Source organism: Vombatus ursinus, unplaced genomic scaffold (assembly GCF_900497805.2).
Source record: "Vombatus ursinus unplaced genomic scaffold, bare-nosed wombat genome assembly UNPS02014808.1, whole genome shotgun sequence".
NCBI classification, from domain to species: domain Eukaryota; kingdom Metazoa; phylum Chordata; class Mammalia; order Diprotodontia; family Vombatidae; genus Vombatus; species Vombatus ursinus.
The window spans coordinates 7,096,212-7,111,140 of NW_020954586.1; the positions used below are offsets into that span (position 1 = coordinate 7,096,212).

The following is a 14,929-nucleotide window of genomic DNA, read 5'->3' on the forward strand; positions in this document are numbered from 1 at the left end:
AAGGTGAAGAGTTTGGGGTAAGATTCTGATCTCATTTTATTTGTTTATTTGTGTTTGATGGACAAGTTGTTCAGCTGATAATAGGGATCATTGAGAGAGAGAACTCCTGGGTGAGGATGCTCCCTCCACCAATGCAGTTGGCCTCGCCTCTGCATCTTAGGATCTTAAAAGGTTCCTTGGGGCAGTGAGAGATGAATGACACACTAAGGGTCATACAGTCTCTGAGGCAAATCTTTTTGGTGGCAAGCCCAGCTCTTTATTGTTCTGTCTCTCAGTTTATAACCATTAATAATAATTATTATTATAATCATAGCAAATACAGGACTGATCTGTGAGTCAGGAAGACTTGCAGTAAAGCCCTGTGATCTTGAGCAAGTTATTCAGCCTTTCAGAACCCCAGGCAACTCTTTAAGACTATGAGTTACAGAGAAGGTGCCAATTCACACTGGTAAGTAGGGAAATTCCTTAGGACAGCTAGGTGGCGCTACAGTGCACAGAGCACTAGACTCATCTTCCTGAGTTCAAATCTGGCCTCAGACACTTCCTAGCTGTGTGATCCTGGGCAAGTCACTTAACCCTCTCTGCCTCAGTTTCCTCATCGGTAAAGTGAGCTGGAGAAGGAAATGGAAAACCACTCCAGTATCTCTGCCAAGAAAACCCCAAATGTGATCATGAAGAGTCAGACATGACTGAAAATGACTGAACAACAGTAACGATAAAAATGCTGTCAAGTCAACACTTTCAGGAATTGGCACTATATCTGGGATGGCTACCTGTTATGGGCCTCAAGGGCTACCTGAACACACGTGGCTTTGCTGTACAAACTGTGTTTCAGGACCTTGGTAATTTGTCTGGTGGTAAGTGTGAGGGTATGCAACCAGTGTCAATGTCACCATCAATGTCAGTCAACAAGCATTTATTAAGTGTGCCAGGCACTGTGCAAAGTGTTGGGTATATAAAGAAAGACAAAAGAAAGTTCCTGCTCTTGAGGAGCTCATATTTTAATTGGGTTGGGGGCTAAAATGGAAAAAGTACATACCCATAGGATACATACGGTGGAAAGTAATCAGGATGAACCTTTCTCATCTTGTACTTGTCCCTCTTACTCATTCCATGCTTTAGGACTATCTCTGTATGTGCAACAGCTTATGTACTGTAGCTTCCCTGGCTTCCTTCAAAACCCAGCTCAGGCTCCACCTTCTACATGAAGTCTTTCCTGACTGCCCTTCTTGCCCTCCCCACCCAGATGCTCATGCTCTCCCTTCCAAACAAACATATATTTATTCTGTTTATACTTTTACAGCTATACGTGGTCTCCATTGTTGGCATGTAAGCTCCTTGAGGTCAGGTCCTGTTTTACTTTTGTATCCTTAGTAGCTAGCACAGTATCTGACACCTAGTAGGTGTTTGATAAATGCTTGATGACTATTAATCAATTCATCCATCAGTAAGCATTTATTAAGCAACTATTATGTGCCAGGTACTGTGCTAAGCTCTGGGAATACAAAGATGGGCAAAAACACTGAACTCACCCTCAGGGTGCTCAAATTCTAATGGGAGGGGGGAGTCAAGATGGAAATACCCAGGAACAAAGAAGATAACTACGGAGTAGATTGAAGGCAATCTTAAAGAAGTATGGAGGTGTGTGTGTGTGTGTGTGTGTGTGTGTGTGTGTGTGTGTGTGTGTGTGTGCTGGAAAGGGTCTCCTGAAGAAGGTGGGATTTAAAGTGAGTCTTGAAGAAAGCCAGGGAGTCAGAAGGAGTTGGGAGATGGAATGCCTCATGTGAGGAATAGCATCAAAGCCAGTGTCACTGGATCATAGAATATGTGAAGGGAGGGAAGTAAAAGAGAGAAGCAGGGAGGGACGAGGTTATTACTGGCTTTAAATGCCTGCCAAAGGACTTGATTTTTGATTTTGGAGGTATAGGGAGCCCCTGGATTTTACTTAGCTGATGGGTGACATTGTCAGACCTGTACTTCAGTGAAGTCCCTTTGGTTTCTCTGTGGAGACACAGATTGGATTGGAGATGGGGGAGCCTTGAGGCAGGCAGAAGAATCAGCAGGCTATTGCAGTAGCACAGGTGAGAGGTGATGAGGACCTGCACCAGGCTGGTGCCTGTGTGAGGGGAGAGCTGATGGACCTGAGTGGTGTTGGGAAGACAGAAGTGATACGATTTGGCAACATAATGGATATATGGGGTGAGTGAGAGAGAGGAGTAGAGGATGCCAGAAGTACTACTAGAACTTTGCTCCAGGGCACCATATTTAGTGAATGATGAATTTTGAGGGCTCTGACAAGCTTTGCCCATTCTTTTTCCCCCCTTTTCTTTTTTCTCTTTTTTCCCACTTAATATTTGCCTATTCTTTAGCAACACAGAAATACGAGAGTGTAGCATCTATTTAGCGATAAAATTTAGTTGAAAGAGGAAGAGGTCAGTTCGGGACCAAGGTCAGCTCTAATCTCGTGACCTAGCACACACATCCTTGTATCTGTCTTTGGTTCTGTCACATAACTTCACCTGAGCTTACACCTGTGTGTCCCTTGCTCTTGAAGAGGCTTGGGTCACTTGCTACCTATGTGACAATTTCTGGTTAGAGTTCTAGGGATGTATCTGACTCCCTGACTAGACTGAAAATCCCCTGAAGGTAGGGGTTGTGCCTTCTCTAGATTTCGTATTTTGCTTGGTACCTAGGGAAGTGCTCACAGCGCACATAGGAGGCACTAATCAAATGCAGGTTGACTAGAATGGAGTCAATGGCAAACATCACCTGCCACCATGGATGCCACAGAAAGATAATGACATGGGCTTTGAATTCACTGGCTGGGGGAAGGAGTTAGGGAGAGTTGACCCACTTCCACACATAATAGGAGCTCTCTATGGTACGAATCCTGTCACAAATGAGAACATTCTGCCCTACTTTAGTGAGGCAGTGTGGTACAATGGGAGGACACTAGATGTAGAGTCAGGAAGATATGGGTTCAAATCCCACATCAGCTATTTACTGAAACTTTTTGAGCAGGGAATGGTGATGGTGGCATGACATTTTCTACTGAGGAGTCATCTTCTACTTCTCCCTCTTCTGACCCTTCCAATATCCAAGCAGTTGCCAACTCTTGTCATTTCCACCTCCTCTTGTATCCAGTCCCTTTTCTCTATTTACACCACTCTAGTCCAGGCCCTTCCTACTCCTTGCCTCAACGTTTCCCAATAGCCTCTGAAGTGGTCTTTGCACATCCAGTCTCTTGCCTCTCCAATCTGTCTTCTACACAACTGTCAAATTGATCTTTCTAAAGTATAAATCACTCTCTTGTTCAACAAGTTTCAGTAGCTTCCCATTGCCTTCAGAGTAAAGTGCAAATTCTTCTTTGACATTGAAAGTCCATCACAGTCTGACTCCAATCTGTCCCTCCAGGCTGATTAGAAATTCTTCCCCTCGTGCCTTCTACCAAACTGTGCTATTTCTTCCCAGTATGTGATGCTCTATATCCCATGTGTCTTTGGACAGGCTCTCAGCATTCCTGGAATGTGCTCTTTTTCTCTTGGTGCACTGTGCTCAACATTGCAGCACCCTGTTTCCTCTCCTTGGAATTCCTGGCTCTCTTCAAGGCTAAATTCAACGGACACTTCCTTCAAGTGATAGGCTCTTCCTGGTCTCCCCAGTTGTTAGTGCCCTAACTTCAATCACCGCATATATCCCTTCAAGCTCTTTGAGGGTAGGGACTGGTTTTTTTTTTTAAACCTCATTAGCACAGTGACTGGAACAACAGTGGGAGATTTAATAAATGCTTGTGGATAGCTAATTGTCACCAATTTTTATTATTACTAATCATTAATAATAAAACCATCAAACATTAAACATTAATGCATAGTAACAGGATAGCAACTTGTTTCAGGATCATCTTTATCTGAGTTCTATTGAACATAAAGATTAAAAAAACAAAGTAATGATGATGGTAATAACAATAATAATGATAATAATAACAATAATAAAAGTGATAGTGAGAAGGGTGTCCCCCCTTTAAGACTTATGATTCTGAAGTTTAAATATGTGCTCAGAGCAATTTTCTATACCATCTTCATAAACGTAATTAGGCTAGACCCTGGTCCCCAGGGATAGATCCCTAATGGGAATAAAACCTCACCTCTTCCCCAACGGAGACACCTGGAAAGGTCATTTCCTGTTCCAAGAGGCAGGATCGCCACTTTCGGATGTTTGACAAAATTAATCTTATCTGTAATCCAAGGAATAAAAAGCATTCATATGAGAAAGCATCAGGTCTGGCCAGTGGATGCAACCCCGTGAGTCACTGGCTCTTACCAGTGACAGGCTCTTAATTCATGTTACCCGTGAGAGCTAACTAAGCTAACAGGAGAGCTAACTTAGTACAAAAAGTAGACACAGTGGGTTCTGGATTTCCACAGCTACTTCAACAGATGGTCCAAGTTGGAAATCCTCTCTTATTTCCTTTTAGTTTGTAGATTCCTGGTAAAATTCTCTCTATTGGGATGGGAAGTCTGTTAGAATGAAAGTGAGTATAACTGTATCTGATGGTTCCCAGCTACTATTTAGGATGGTCACTGAAGATAATGACCAACTATGAAAAGGGCAATGCTGTCTCTGCTTTTTGGCTCCTGGGGGAAGGAGACACTAGAGCAGCCTCTCAGCTAAAACCCCAAGTTGGCTTAGCCACCAGCTGCCAGCCGCCAGCCGCCAGCCGCCAGCCGCCAGCCGCCATGGAAGTCCTCCTCATGGGATGTCTGCCTGCCTCCACCGTGCTGCTGGGGCACTCACAGAACTTCCGAGTTAGAAGGGACCTCAGAGGCTGGTGAGCCTAGCTCTTTTCTGATCATCCTCTGTATCAGACCTGATAATTGGTCATCTGACTTCCATTGTAAGAGCTCCAGTGAAGGAGGAGCCCATTCTCTCCCAAAGCTGCCCAATCTATCTTTTATAAGCTCCAATTCTGGGAACATTGTTCTTATTTGGAGCTGAAGAAGAGGCAGCAAGGCACAATGGGTAGAGCTGGTACGGGAGTCAGGAAAGGCTATGTTCAAATCTTGCCCCCTACACATACTAGGCAAGGCTCAGGGCTTCGGGCATCTCTAAGACTCTAAGTCACAGAGTAGTTGTTGATTATATTGGTAGAGGGAGTTTCTCCATTGGGACTTTCATTCATTTTGTGATCTCACTCAACTTTTATGGGCCTCAGTTTCCCTCTCTGTAGAAAGGGGGGTTGGGAAGGTTTCTAAGGTCTCTTCTCCAGCAGTGGAAATGTTTTGAACCTGGGGGTCCATGGACCCCTTGACAAATATCAGGGGATCCATGAACTTGGATGGAAAAAGAATTACATATTTATTTCAATATGATTGGCTTTCTTTGTAATTCTCTATCTTTCATTGTGTATATAATCTATATATCATTTTAAAACATGATTCTGAGAAGTGGTCCACAATCTTCACCAGATGGGTGCCCAAGGGATCTAGAACACACAAAAAAGGCTAAGGACCCAAGCTCCAGATCTCTGGTCCAGTGAGGTCTCTCTGGAGGTAGCTGGTTCCCCGAGTCCATCCTCTCCCAAGTTCCAGGCACCTTCTGTGTGGCCTCTTGGGAAGCCAGCCTTCCCCTTCTAGTTCTATTCTGCTTCCTTAACCAGGACAGGCGACCATTCTTTCTCTATCTACAAACATGAGCTAGGATTATATTAGTAATGGAAGGAATGTGTAGTCCATGCTGGGTTTTTCCTGTTCTTTCTTCAAATTCTGACTGCCCTCTACTCACCACCATCCCCTTTTTCCAGGCTCTGTCACTTACCAATACAATCCAATACCCAACCGATAGTCCCATCTCCTCCACAAACAAGCACACGGAAGTTTGGCACGCCACGGAAAAAATTCAATCTGGGGAGAAGGAAAGTCAAAATAGGCTGATTTACTAGACAATTCTCAGTGTGGTGCTGGGTGATCCAGGTGAACACTTCCTCTCCCCAAATCCCCCAGAAGTATTCCCTGGGATGAAGAGAGGAACTTGGAAGAAACTGAAGGTACCCAGCCTTTTAGACTGGGGTGGGGGTGGGGGGTGCATTTTGTAGCCCAGTCAGCTCAATTAAATGGTGCTTTTATGAATTAAAAAGTCCTGAGAGAGCTTCTTAAGTGTAAGAAGCATCTTGCAGTGATTCCGGCTATGTAAGGGTATCATTCTTTTCCCCTTGCTCTGATGTCCAGGCTGCCTGCCTTCCCTCTCCCCTTCTTCTGCAGTGGAAAACACCGAACTATCTGGCTGGCTCTAATTCAGCACATGGAGTTTTTGACTTCTTCAATATCCTCTTTTTGTATCTCCAGCACTGAGCACAGTGCCTGGGACATATCAGGTGCTTAACAAATGTCTGGGCAGCTAGCCGGTGCTGCAGTGGATAGAGCGCCCAGCGTGGAGTCAGGAAGACTCGAATTCAAATCCAACCTTAGATACTTCCTAGCTGTGTGACCCTGGGCAAGTCACTTAACCCTATTTGCCTCAGTTTCCTCATCTACAAAATGAGCTGGAGAAGGAAATGACAAACCACTCCAGTATCTTTGCCAAGAAAACCCCAAATGGGGGTCATGAAGAGTCAGATACAAATAAAAATGACTAAAGAACACAATAAATATTTATTGACTGAATGCCTAGTGTTGGCAGGTGAGCTTACCTTCTGTAAGAATGGTATTGAGGTAATGTGGTGCAATGGGCAGGACACTGACTCTGGACTCAGAGGTCCTGGGTTCAAAACCCACCTGAGATGCTCACTGCCTTCCTATGACTTAGGGCAAGTGGCTTATTTTCCCTTGGCCCAGCTTCCTAACCAGTCAGCAAACATGTAATAAGCACCTACTGTGTGCCAGGCACAAAGACACAATTGAAGCAGTCCTGCCGTCATGGAGGTCACATTCTATTTCATTGGTAAAAAGAAGGGATGCGAGTGAAATAGAAGGTCTCTGAGGCCCCTGGATCCAGAAGGCAACGATCCTTCTGACAATAGCAGAAGTCTCACAGAATAATGCTGAAAGAATTTTTATTATTTCCCTTCTTTAACTGAGACACACTCTGTCAGCGGTAAAGGGTATGTTGCCACTGAAGCTTATGTGATGGTGGAGTGTCTCCACTTCACTTAGGAGCCTGAAGACCTGGGCGTTAGCACCTACTCAAAGGCGAGGTCGCTTCGAGCAATTCATTTCTCCCTGCCCTGATATTTGAGTTTCCTGATTGGCCAAACAGGGGTAGGAAGTCGTGCTGTACCTCCTACCTCCCAGGATGACTTTGAGAATAAAATAAAGCCATTGAAGTAAAACCTTTATATACCATGACGTGCTGTTCATTTGCAAGCTGCAGCCTTGAAGGGCAGTGTGCCATAGTGGGTAGAGAGCTGGCCTCAGAGTGAGGAAGGTCTGGTTGAGTTCACAGCCCACCTTGGCCACATCCTGGCCATGTGACCCTGCACAAGTTCACCTCTTGGTGCCCCAGGTGAATCGCTAACACCATTAATTGCAGAGAAATTGGCCACCTGCATTGGTAGAGGGGCTTCCTGCCTAGGAGTGCCCGAAACTGTGATGAAATCACAGGTCTAGTCTGTCCCTGAGTTATCATTCTCATGCTGTTTTTGAAGTCCTTGTACTGGTGCTCTTCGAACTGCTGAACCCAGAGTAGAGAGGATTTATATGGATTCAAATACAACTTTTGATATTAATACCTGGGCAATATTGGGCAACTCACTTACCTTTTCTGGGCCTCCCCTTTTTCATCTGCAGAATGAAGGGGTCGGACCAGAATGCATCTCTGAGGCCCCCCCCAGCCCTGGATCTAAGGTCCTATGAAGTTAAATACGTAAGAGCACAGGACCACATATTGGGATTCCATTCTATCCAGTGAGTGTTTTTATTAAATGGCTGCCATGTGCCAGGCCCTGCCTAGGTGCTGGGGTCCCTGAGTGTCTATGCTCTGCCTGTATGCATCGAGTCATCCCTAGGGTACCTGCAAAAGCAGGCAGACTCACAAAAATACCAGTTCTAGGTCCTGGCCAGTAGATGTCCCTACCATACTGGCCTTGGCCTGCTATCGTGTAAACAAGGCCTCAAGCAATACTGCTGACATCTGTCAGTAGCCAACGTGCCGGGGAGCACGGCGGCCTTGGAGCTCGTGTGGCTAAGGCTGTTGGGAAATGCCGAGGGAAAGCAAACTGTCCCCACATTGAAGTTGTTGTCCATTCTGCACCGTCCCCTCCTGGGCTATTGCAAAAGCTGCTGCTGGGTCTGTCAGTCATTCTCCAGCCTCCATTCAGTTGCCAAAGCCAATTTTCTTAAAGTGCAGGTCTCGTAGAGTACCTGGTACATAGTAGGGGCTTAATAAAGCATCATTGACTGGTCATCGTAACTTACATATATGTATATATGAGTATGTGTGTATGTATATATATATATACACATACGCATACATATATGCACATATATATCCATCTACCATTAAAGTTTGCAGAATGTTTTATGTGTGTCATCTCCTTTGACCCTCACAATAACCTTGTGTAGAAGGTTCTATTATTATTCCCATTTTACAGATTAGTAGACTGAGGCTTAGAGAAGTTAGATGACTCATCACAGGGTCAGATGGATGTGTTTGTGTCTCAGTGTCTCATGTGCAATTAGGACCCAGGGCTTCCTGACCCCAAGGCCAGAGCTCTGTTCACTATAACACACCATCTCTCGCTACATGGCCCCCTGTACCTCTGGTAGTTAAAAACGTGTGTATCCCATTGCTGACTAGGGCTGCTGGCCTCTGTCCCAGGTGGGTGTGTCCTGTCGTTTATATAACTTGGAAAATGGGGTTTCCCCTGTGGATGAGCACTGGCTCTCAGATCAGTCTTTCCTTGGACCCTTGTCTAAGGCACATCATTCTGAGGGTCTCTCCTTACTTTCCTCTATGGGGAATGAAAATAGGGAGAGAGGCATCAGCTATGACACACTTTTTTTTTTTCTTTTGGTGAGGCAATGGGGGTTAAGTGACTTGCTCAGGGTCACATAGCTAGGAATATGACACATTTTTTTGATAACCCCTTTGCTCATGGGGAGAACAGTACACAGATCCCACAGTTCTAGACCCTTATTTTAGTTACTGTAGTAACTTCTAGTTCGTCCCCTGAGCCCTGACTCTGGAGTTCAGGGACCTTGGTTTAAAATCCCCCCTCTAAAGTACGTGACCTTGGGCAAGCGCCTCGGTTTCCTCATCTTTAAAATAAGGAAGTTCAGCTAGACGGCCTCTAAAGTCCCTTCCAGCCCCACATCTAGGGCCCTGTCAACCTATAATCCCCACAAACCTCTACATAAAGCAGAAAGGTTAAAGGTTTCCTTCCTTGCTTTGCTTCTGCTCAACTTTCAGGTCAAAGCGTTGACAAAGAATGAAAGTCAGGAAGTGGGGGTGTAAAGGACTTGAAAACTGGACACTCTCCCAGAATAAGGAGGAGGTCATTGTACTGCATGTGACTAATTACCTTGCTACCTAATTTTGCATATTTACTTGGGTGCAACATGTAGAATATGAGCCCATAGGTAAGGGGGCCCATGCTTCCTTTCCCCATGACTCTCATGATACATTGGGAAGATGCCAGTTAACATAGCCTTGAACATAAGCTCAAGGAATTTACCAGCCTGCCTTGCCTGTCGATCAAGAAAATAACAACAGCAATTTCCCCCCCACCCATATGACTATTACTTTGCCTTGGCCAGGTGCCAGGAGGCTACTTCCAAAAAGGAGTTAGCCAATAACAAATGTTCCTGAGCACCTCCAGAAATAAAGTGGAAACTGAGGGGTTTGTGAAGAAAGGGATAGGAAGGGAGAAAAATAGGAGGGAAAGATGAAGTGAAAGGGAAGGATGGAACACTAGAAAATGGCTTATTATGGGATGGAAAGAGCAGAGAACTTGATCAGCATCAGAAGAGGATGGCATCTTCATACCCTGGAAGAGGCCCCCATTGCTCCAGGTTGTAAACTTGTCTGGGGTTGAGCAGATATTGGAATTTCCGAAGGAGTCTATAGAAACAAAAAGAAGGGAGAGAAGAGCAGAAACAGAAAGGAAATGTCATTGGGAGCAGTTCTAGCAGACAAATGATCTCATTAGTCCACTTCCAACTTACATGGTGAGGAGAAGGGACAGGACAGACCAAAGCCTATGGCAGGTTCTAGAACCCTGACCTTCTCAAGTGGAAGAGGGCTGCTTCACCATTCCAAGAGACGATTGGAATGATTGATGACCTTATGACTTGAAGGTTCTCCTTTCAGCCAAGAACAAAAGAGGTCATCAGCAAATAAAGAGTATTGAGTCCCCATTCTGTTAGAGCCTCTTCCTTCCTGGAGGTCCTGTTTATATATTAGGTGGTGTGACTTCCCGTCATGGCCTTCCTGGTACGGGAGCAGGCTTTGGATCAGGAGACTATGCAGGAATGAGGAGGGAGAGTTGGGCTGAGGGTTGTTGGTGAGGACTGAGGTGGAAAGTCCCAATTCTCAGGTTGTTCCTAAGGCTGGTGTTTAAGGGTCATGGAACCCCAGGTTAGTCCCTGCACGTACACTGCATGAACTGGGAGGGACCTCCCCAGAACCTTCCCTCTTTGTTCCAGCTTGCTTCCATTTTTTTTCACATAGTCTTGAAACTTAACTCCTGGTGTCTATACCACAACCACCTCTGCCTCCAAACATGGCAATATCTGTGACCAGCAACGAGAAACTACTTAAAAATCCTAATTCTCTTTCAGACTCTGCCCAGCAGCTTTTAAAAAGATGTCCAGATGGATTCTTGCTGATGAGATGAATACCTGGTCTTCTCAAAGACGGAATGTCTCAGTCAAGTTGGTCTGGCTAAGATTTCTTTTCTCGGCATTTTCTTACTCTTCACATCCCTCGCAGCTATGGACCAATTTCAGACTCTACCTGGTACCAAGACTATGGCTTCTATTCTAAGAATAGCTCTGCCTAAACTCACAAAATCACCCACCCTCTTAGCTCTTCTGTAGAGTTTGGGTAAGAAAGGTGTCGAAAGGTGGGAGAGGGGAACAGGTGCCTCCAATTTCTACTAACATAAGAAGTCTACTATAAAAGGAAATTCAAAGATGGCTGCTTGCCAGACCCTTCTTCTTTGAATAATAATAATAATAATAATAATATACATTATACATACATACCTTCCTCCTTGTCTTCCCCCACTCTTAGGATTGAGCAACACAAGCAGAGGATGTGTGTCCTTTGGTGGAATAATCTGAAATACACGGGGTAAGAAAAACTTACAAAATCACAGAATTCTGGAGTTGAAATGAAACTCTGAGTTGAGGGTCTAGTTTATGTCTTCCTCTCCATCCCTTTACTTGGGAACATCAATACACATATTAACATCTCCCTGAACCCTCTGGCCAGTTTATTAACCACCTCAACTCACAGTCATAGATTCAGAGCTGTAAGGGACCTCTCACCACTGATTTTACAGATAAGAAAATGGAGGCTAAAATAGAAGCGAAGTGACTTGTCCAAGGCCACACAAGCAGTAAATGTCAGAGGCCGGCTTTGAGCCAAGTTTCTTTGAATCCAGAGCCATTATGTTACACTGTGACTTAGAGCTTCACACCACCTTAGGCACCTGCTCTCTCACTCTCTCTCTCTGTCTCTGTCTCTGTCTCTCTCTGTCTCTCTCTTCTCATTCCCACATCACCAGCTGCCTACTAGACCTCTCCACTAGAGTACTTCTTTAGTATCTCAAACTTGGTATGTTCAAAGTGGGATTAATTATACCTCCCTGCCCCAATCTTCCATACTTCTAGTTTTTGTTCAACCTCAGACAAGTTTACAACCTAGGCTCTGTGTGGGGGTGTGTGTGTGTGTGTGTATTTCAGGGGATGAAGACATAATTCTCCTCTGCTGCTTGTAAAGTTTTCTTTTTTCTATCCCATAACAAGTTTTCTTGTGCTGGCCCTTCCTTATCCTTCCCTTTTACTGTCCTCATCCTTCCCTTCCATTTTTCTCCCTTCTTCCCCTTTTCTTTATGAACCTCTCCTGTTTCTCCTTCCTTGTTGTGGAGATGCTTGGGAGCACTTGTTATTGGCTAACTCAGCTTTAGTGGTAGCCTCCTGGCTCCTGACAGAGGTAAAGTAGTGGTAACGTGGGTGGGAAAAGTTGCCGTCATTCACCTGATTGACGGGTGAGGCAGGCCAGTACATTCTTTGAGCTTATTTTCATGGCTATGTTAACTGGCATCTTCCCAATGAATTGTGAGGGGCACAGGAAAAGGAAATGGAATTGCCTTGCATTGGTCGGCCTGCATTTAAGAATCAAATTCTACAATGTCGTGCCCAGGAAAAGAAGGAGAGTCGGGTAGCAGGGTGACTACTCACATGCAATGCCATGGCCTCATCCTTATCCCAGCAGTTTCCAGGTGAGACATTGCTCAGGATCCCCTGTTCCTCCCTGACTCTGCTTCATGGCTCTCAGTGCTTGTCAACACCTCAGCCAGAAAGCTGAGCAAAAGCAGAGACGATCCGGGAATCCCCGTGAGCCCTTTCCCTCTGTGACAGATTCTTAGTGGGGTATGTTGAGAGATAAGCTAGGTAACCAAGTGAGGCTCTTTTTCCTGCTTCCACGAGCAGAATGCTGACTACGATGCCTCTCTCCCTCTTCTGATTTCCCGTGCTGGCCAGTAAGGGCAGAGCCTCGGAATGCTGCGGTTTAGATGAGAGCAAAGGAAAAACCGATCTGGCCAGAAGGTTATGTGATTTTTGAGAGTCACAGAATCTCAGACTGGGCAATGACCTCTGGGCCGTCTGGTCCAAGCTGCTGCTGATTTCGAATCCCTTCTGTGAAATCCCTGAAGGCTGGCCCTGCAGATGCTGCTTGGAGATCCCAACTGAGCAGATGACCCACTATCAGGCATGTGCTGCAGTCAGCTCCTACAGGCTTAGGAGAGCTGATTGTTAAATTCTCACTGAGAACATTTACATCTTAGAAATGGGCAAACACTATAGGTCAGGGCTTGAGTTAGTGTTTTGTCAATTGTCTCAACTTTAAGGGAGATGTCAATGATGCAGGTCAAACTGAGAAGTGTGTCAGGCAAACATTTATTTTTTTGAGGGCCAGTTAAATATTTCCCAGGACGCTTCTGTCTGCTCCAGACTGAGACAGCCCATTCTAGTGGTCCAGCATCTTATTCCTCAAAGTTTCTCTTTAAATCTCACTTCAGTATGATTTTCTATCATTTCTATTCATTGCTCTGAGTGCTGCTCAAACAACAGAAAGCATCATGTCCTTCCTTTGAGTGCTTGAAGATTGCTAACATGGCCTCCCAAAGGCTTCACTGCTCCAGGCTAGACATCTTCATTCCTTCAGTGGATTTTTGGGGGACACGGCCCCCTCGTTACCATCCTGCTCAGTCTTACTCTGGACCATCTACAGTTTGTCCTGTCCCTCCTTAAGTAGGGCACCGCCAGAAGAACACAATGTCTCACATACTGCTTGACCAGGGCAAACCCCAGGGGGACGATTCCTTCCCCCCCTCCGATTCTATACACTAGGGACAGGATACTAGGCCTCTTATTGCTGTTTAAATGGCCCTAGGTCTGGAATCAGAAGAGTCTCTGCCATGTACTAGCTGGCTTCCTTCAGGAAAGTAACTTCATTTGTTTTTGTTGTTGTTTTTGGTTTATTAGGCAATTGGGGTTAAGAGACTTGCCCAGGGTCACACAGCTAGTAAGTGTCAAGTATCTGGTACGAGGCCGGATATGAACTCAGGTCCTCCTGAGTTCAGGGCTGGCGCTCTATCTGCTGAGCCACCTAGCCACCCCTCTTGTTTTTTATTTGTAAAACAAGAGGATTGGACCAGGTAACCTCTGAGGTCCCTTCCAGCTCCAGGTCTATAATCCTATAAGTCTTGCCAGAGGACCTGAGTTTGAAGCCTGCCTCTTCCAATGAATTACCTGTGTAGCCTTTGGTAAGCCTCCTCATATCTCTGGGCCTCAGTTTCCTCTTCTGTAAAGAGGGGGTAAGATGGTCTCTGAGGACCTTTCCTGCTTCAGATCTGTGATGCTGTCCTAATTTTTTTTTGGGGGGGGTCTGGCACATCGCACTCTGGAATCCCATTTTGTCTCGTCGCATGCCTAGAGCTTGGGTTTGGATTTTGGCAATCCAACTTTTGGGCATCCCTGCTTGGCTGCCAATGGAAGGACCAGATATGACTCTTCTTGGGAAAAGGAAGTAGAGACACTCGAGTTCCGATGACTTCGTTATGTAATGGTGGGACAAGTCCGGGGAGAGGTACAGTAATATCCAGTCCTTGCAAGGGCCATGTTTATATCGCTAGCATTTCTCTAATGATTTAAAATTTGCAAAACATATATGATTTCATTTGATATTCACAACCGCCTTGGGAATTAAGTGCTATTATTTCCACTTTACAGATGAGGAAACTGAGGTCAAGAGAGGCTAATCAATTTTCCAGGGTCACACAGCCAGCAAGTGTCTGAGGTTTACGGACTTTAGAAGGTGTGGGAATAAATGGCAAATAAAAGATTCCAGGCAAACTCCCGTACCTGTAATCCATGTCCATCCATCAAAGAGGAGTTTATCTCCAAGAGAGAAATCTTTTGGGAATAGCTTTTAGAGTATTCACTCTCCTCTTCTTTGACCTTAGAGAAAAGTGGGGGAAAAGGCCAACCATATTTTAGATCCAAGATGGCTAGTACAAGAAAACATCCTATGGTGTGTTAAGGAACTGTCCCAAAGTGAGGCCTTTGGCCTAAATAAGCTTACTCCTCAGACCTCTCCCACTGCAAGCTGCCACCTCAGCTTGCAGGCATTGGTTGTAGTCCAGAGATTGATGAAAAATAAATGAAAAGGGAGATATCCCCTGGGAAAGCACAAGGTTCTTGAGGTC

At 45.2% G+C, this 14,929-nt stretch overlaps 1 protein-coding gene across 1 annotated transcript in view; it reads right to left on the reverse strand.

Annotated features, from left to right (window-relative positions):
* The window catches only part of DGKG (diacylglycerol kinase gamma), a 258,329-nt gene that overhangs the window by 133,173 nt on the left and 110,227 nt on the right, over window positions 1-14,929 (reverse strand). The window contains exons 20-24 of the mRNA XM_027875364.1: window positions 14,586-14,681; window positions 11,199-11,272; window positions 9,979-10,053; window positions 5,815-5,900; window positions 4,145-4,234 (exon numbers count right to left, since the gene is read on the reverse strand). Of these exons, the coding sequence (XP_027731165.1) occupies window positions 4,145-4,234; window positions 5,815-5,900; window positions 9,979-10,053; window positions 11,199-11,272; window positions 14,586-14,681 (421 nt within the window). The remainder of the gene's footprint in view (window positions 1-4,144; window positions 4,235-5,814; window positions 5,901-9,978; window positions 10,054-11,198; window positions 11,273-14,585; window positions 14,682-14,929) is intronic.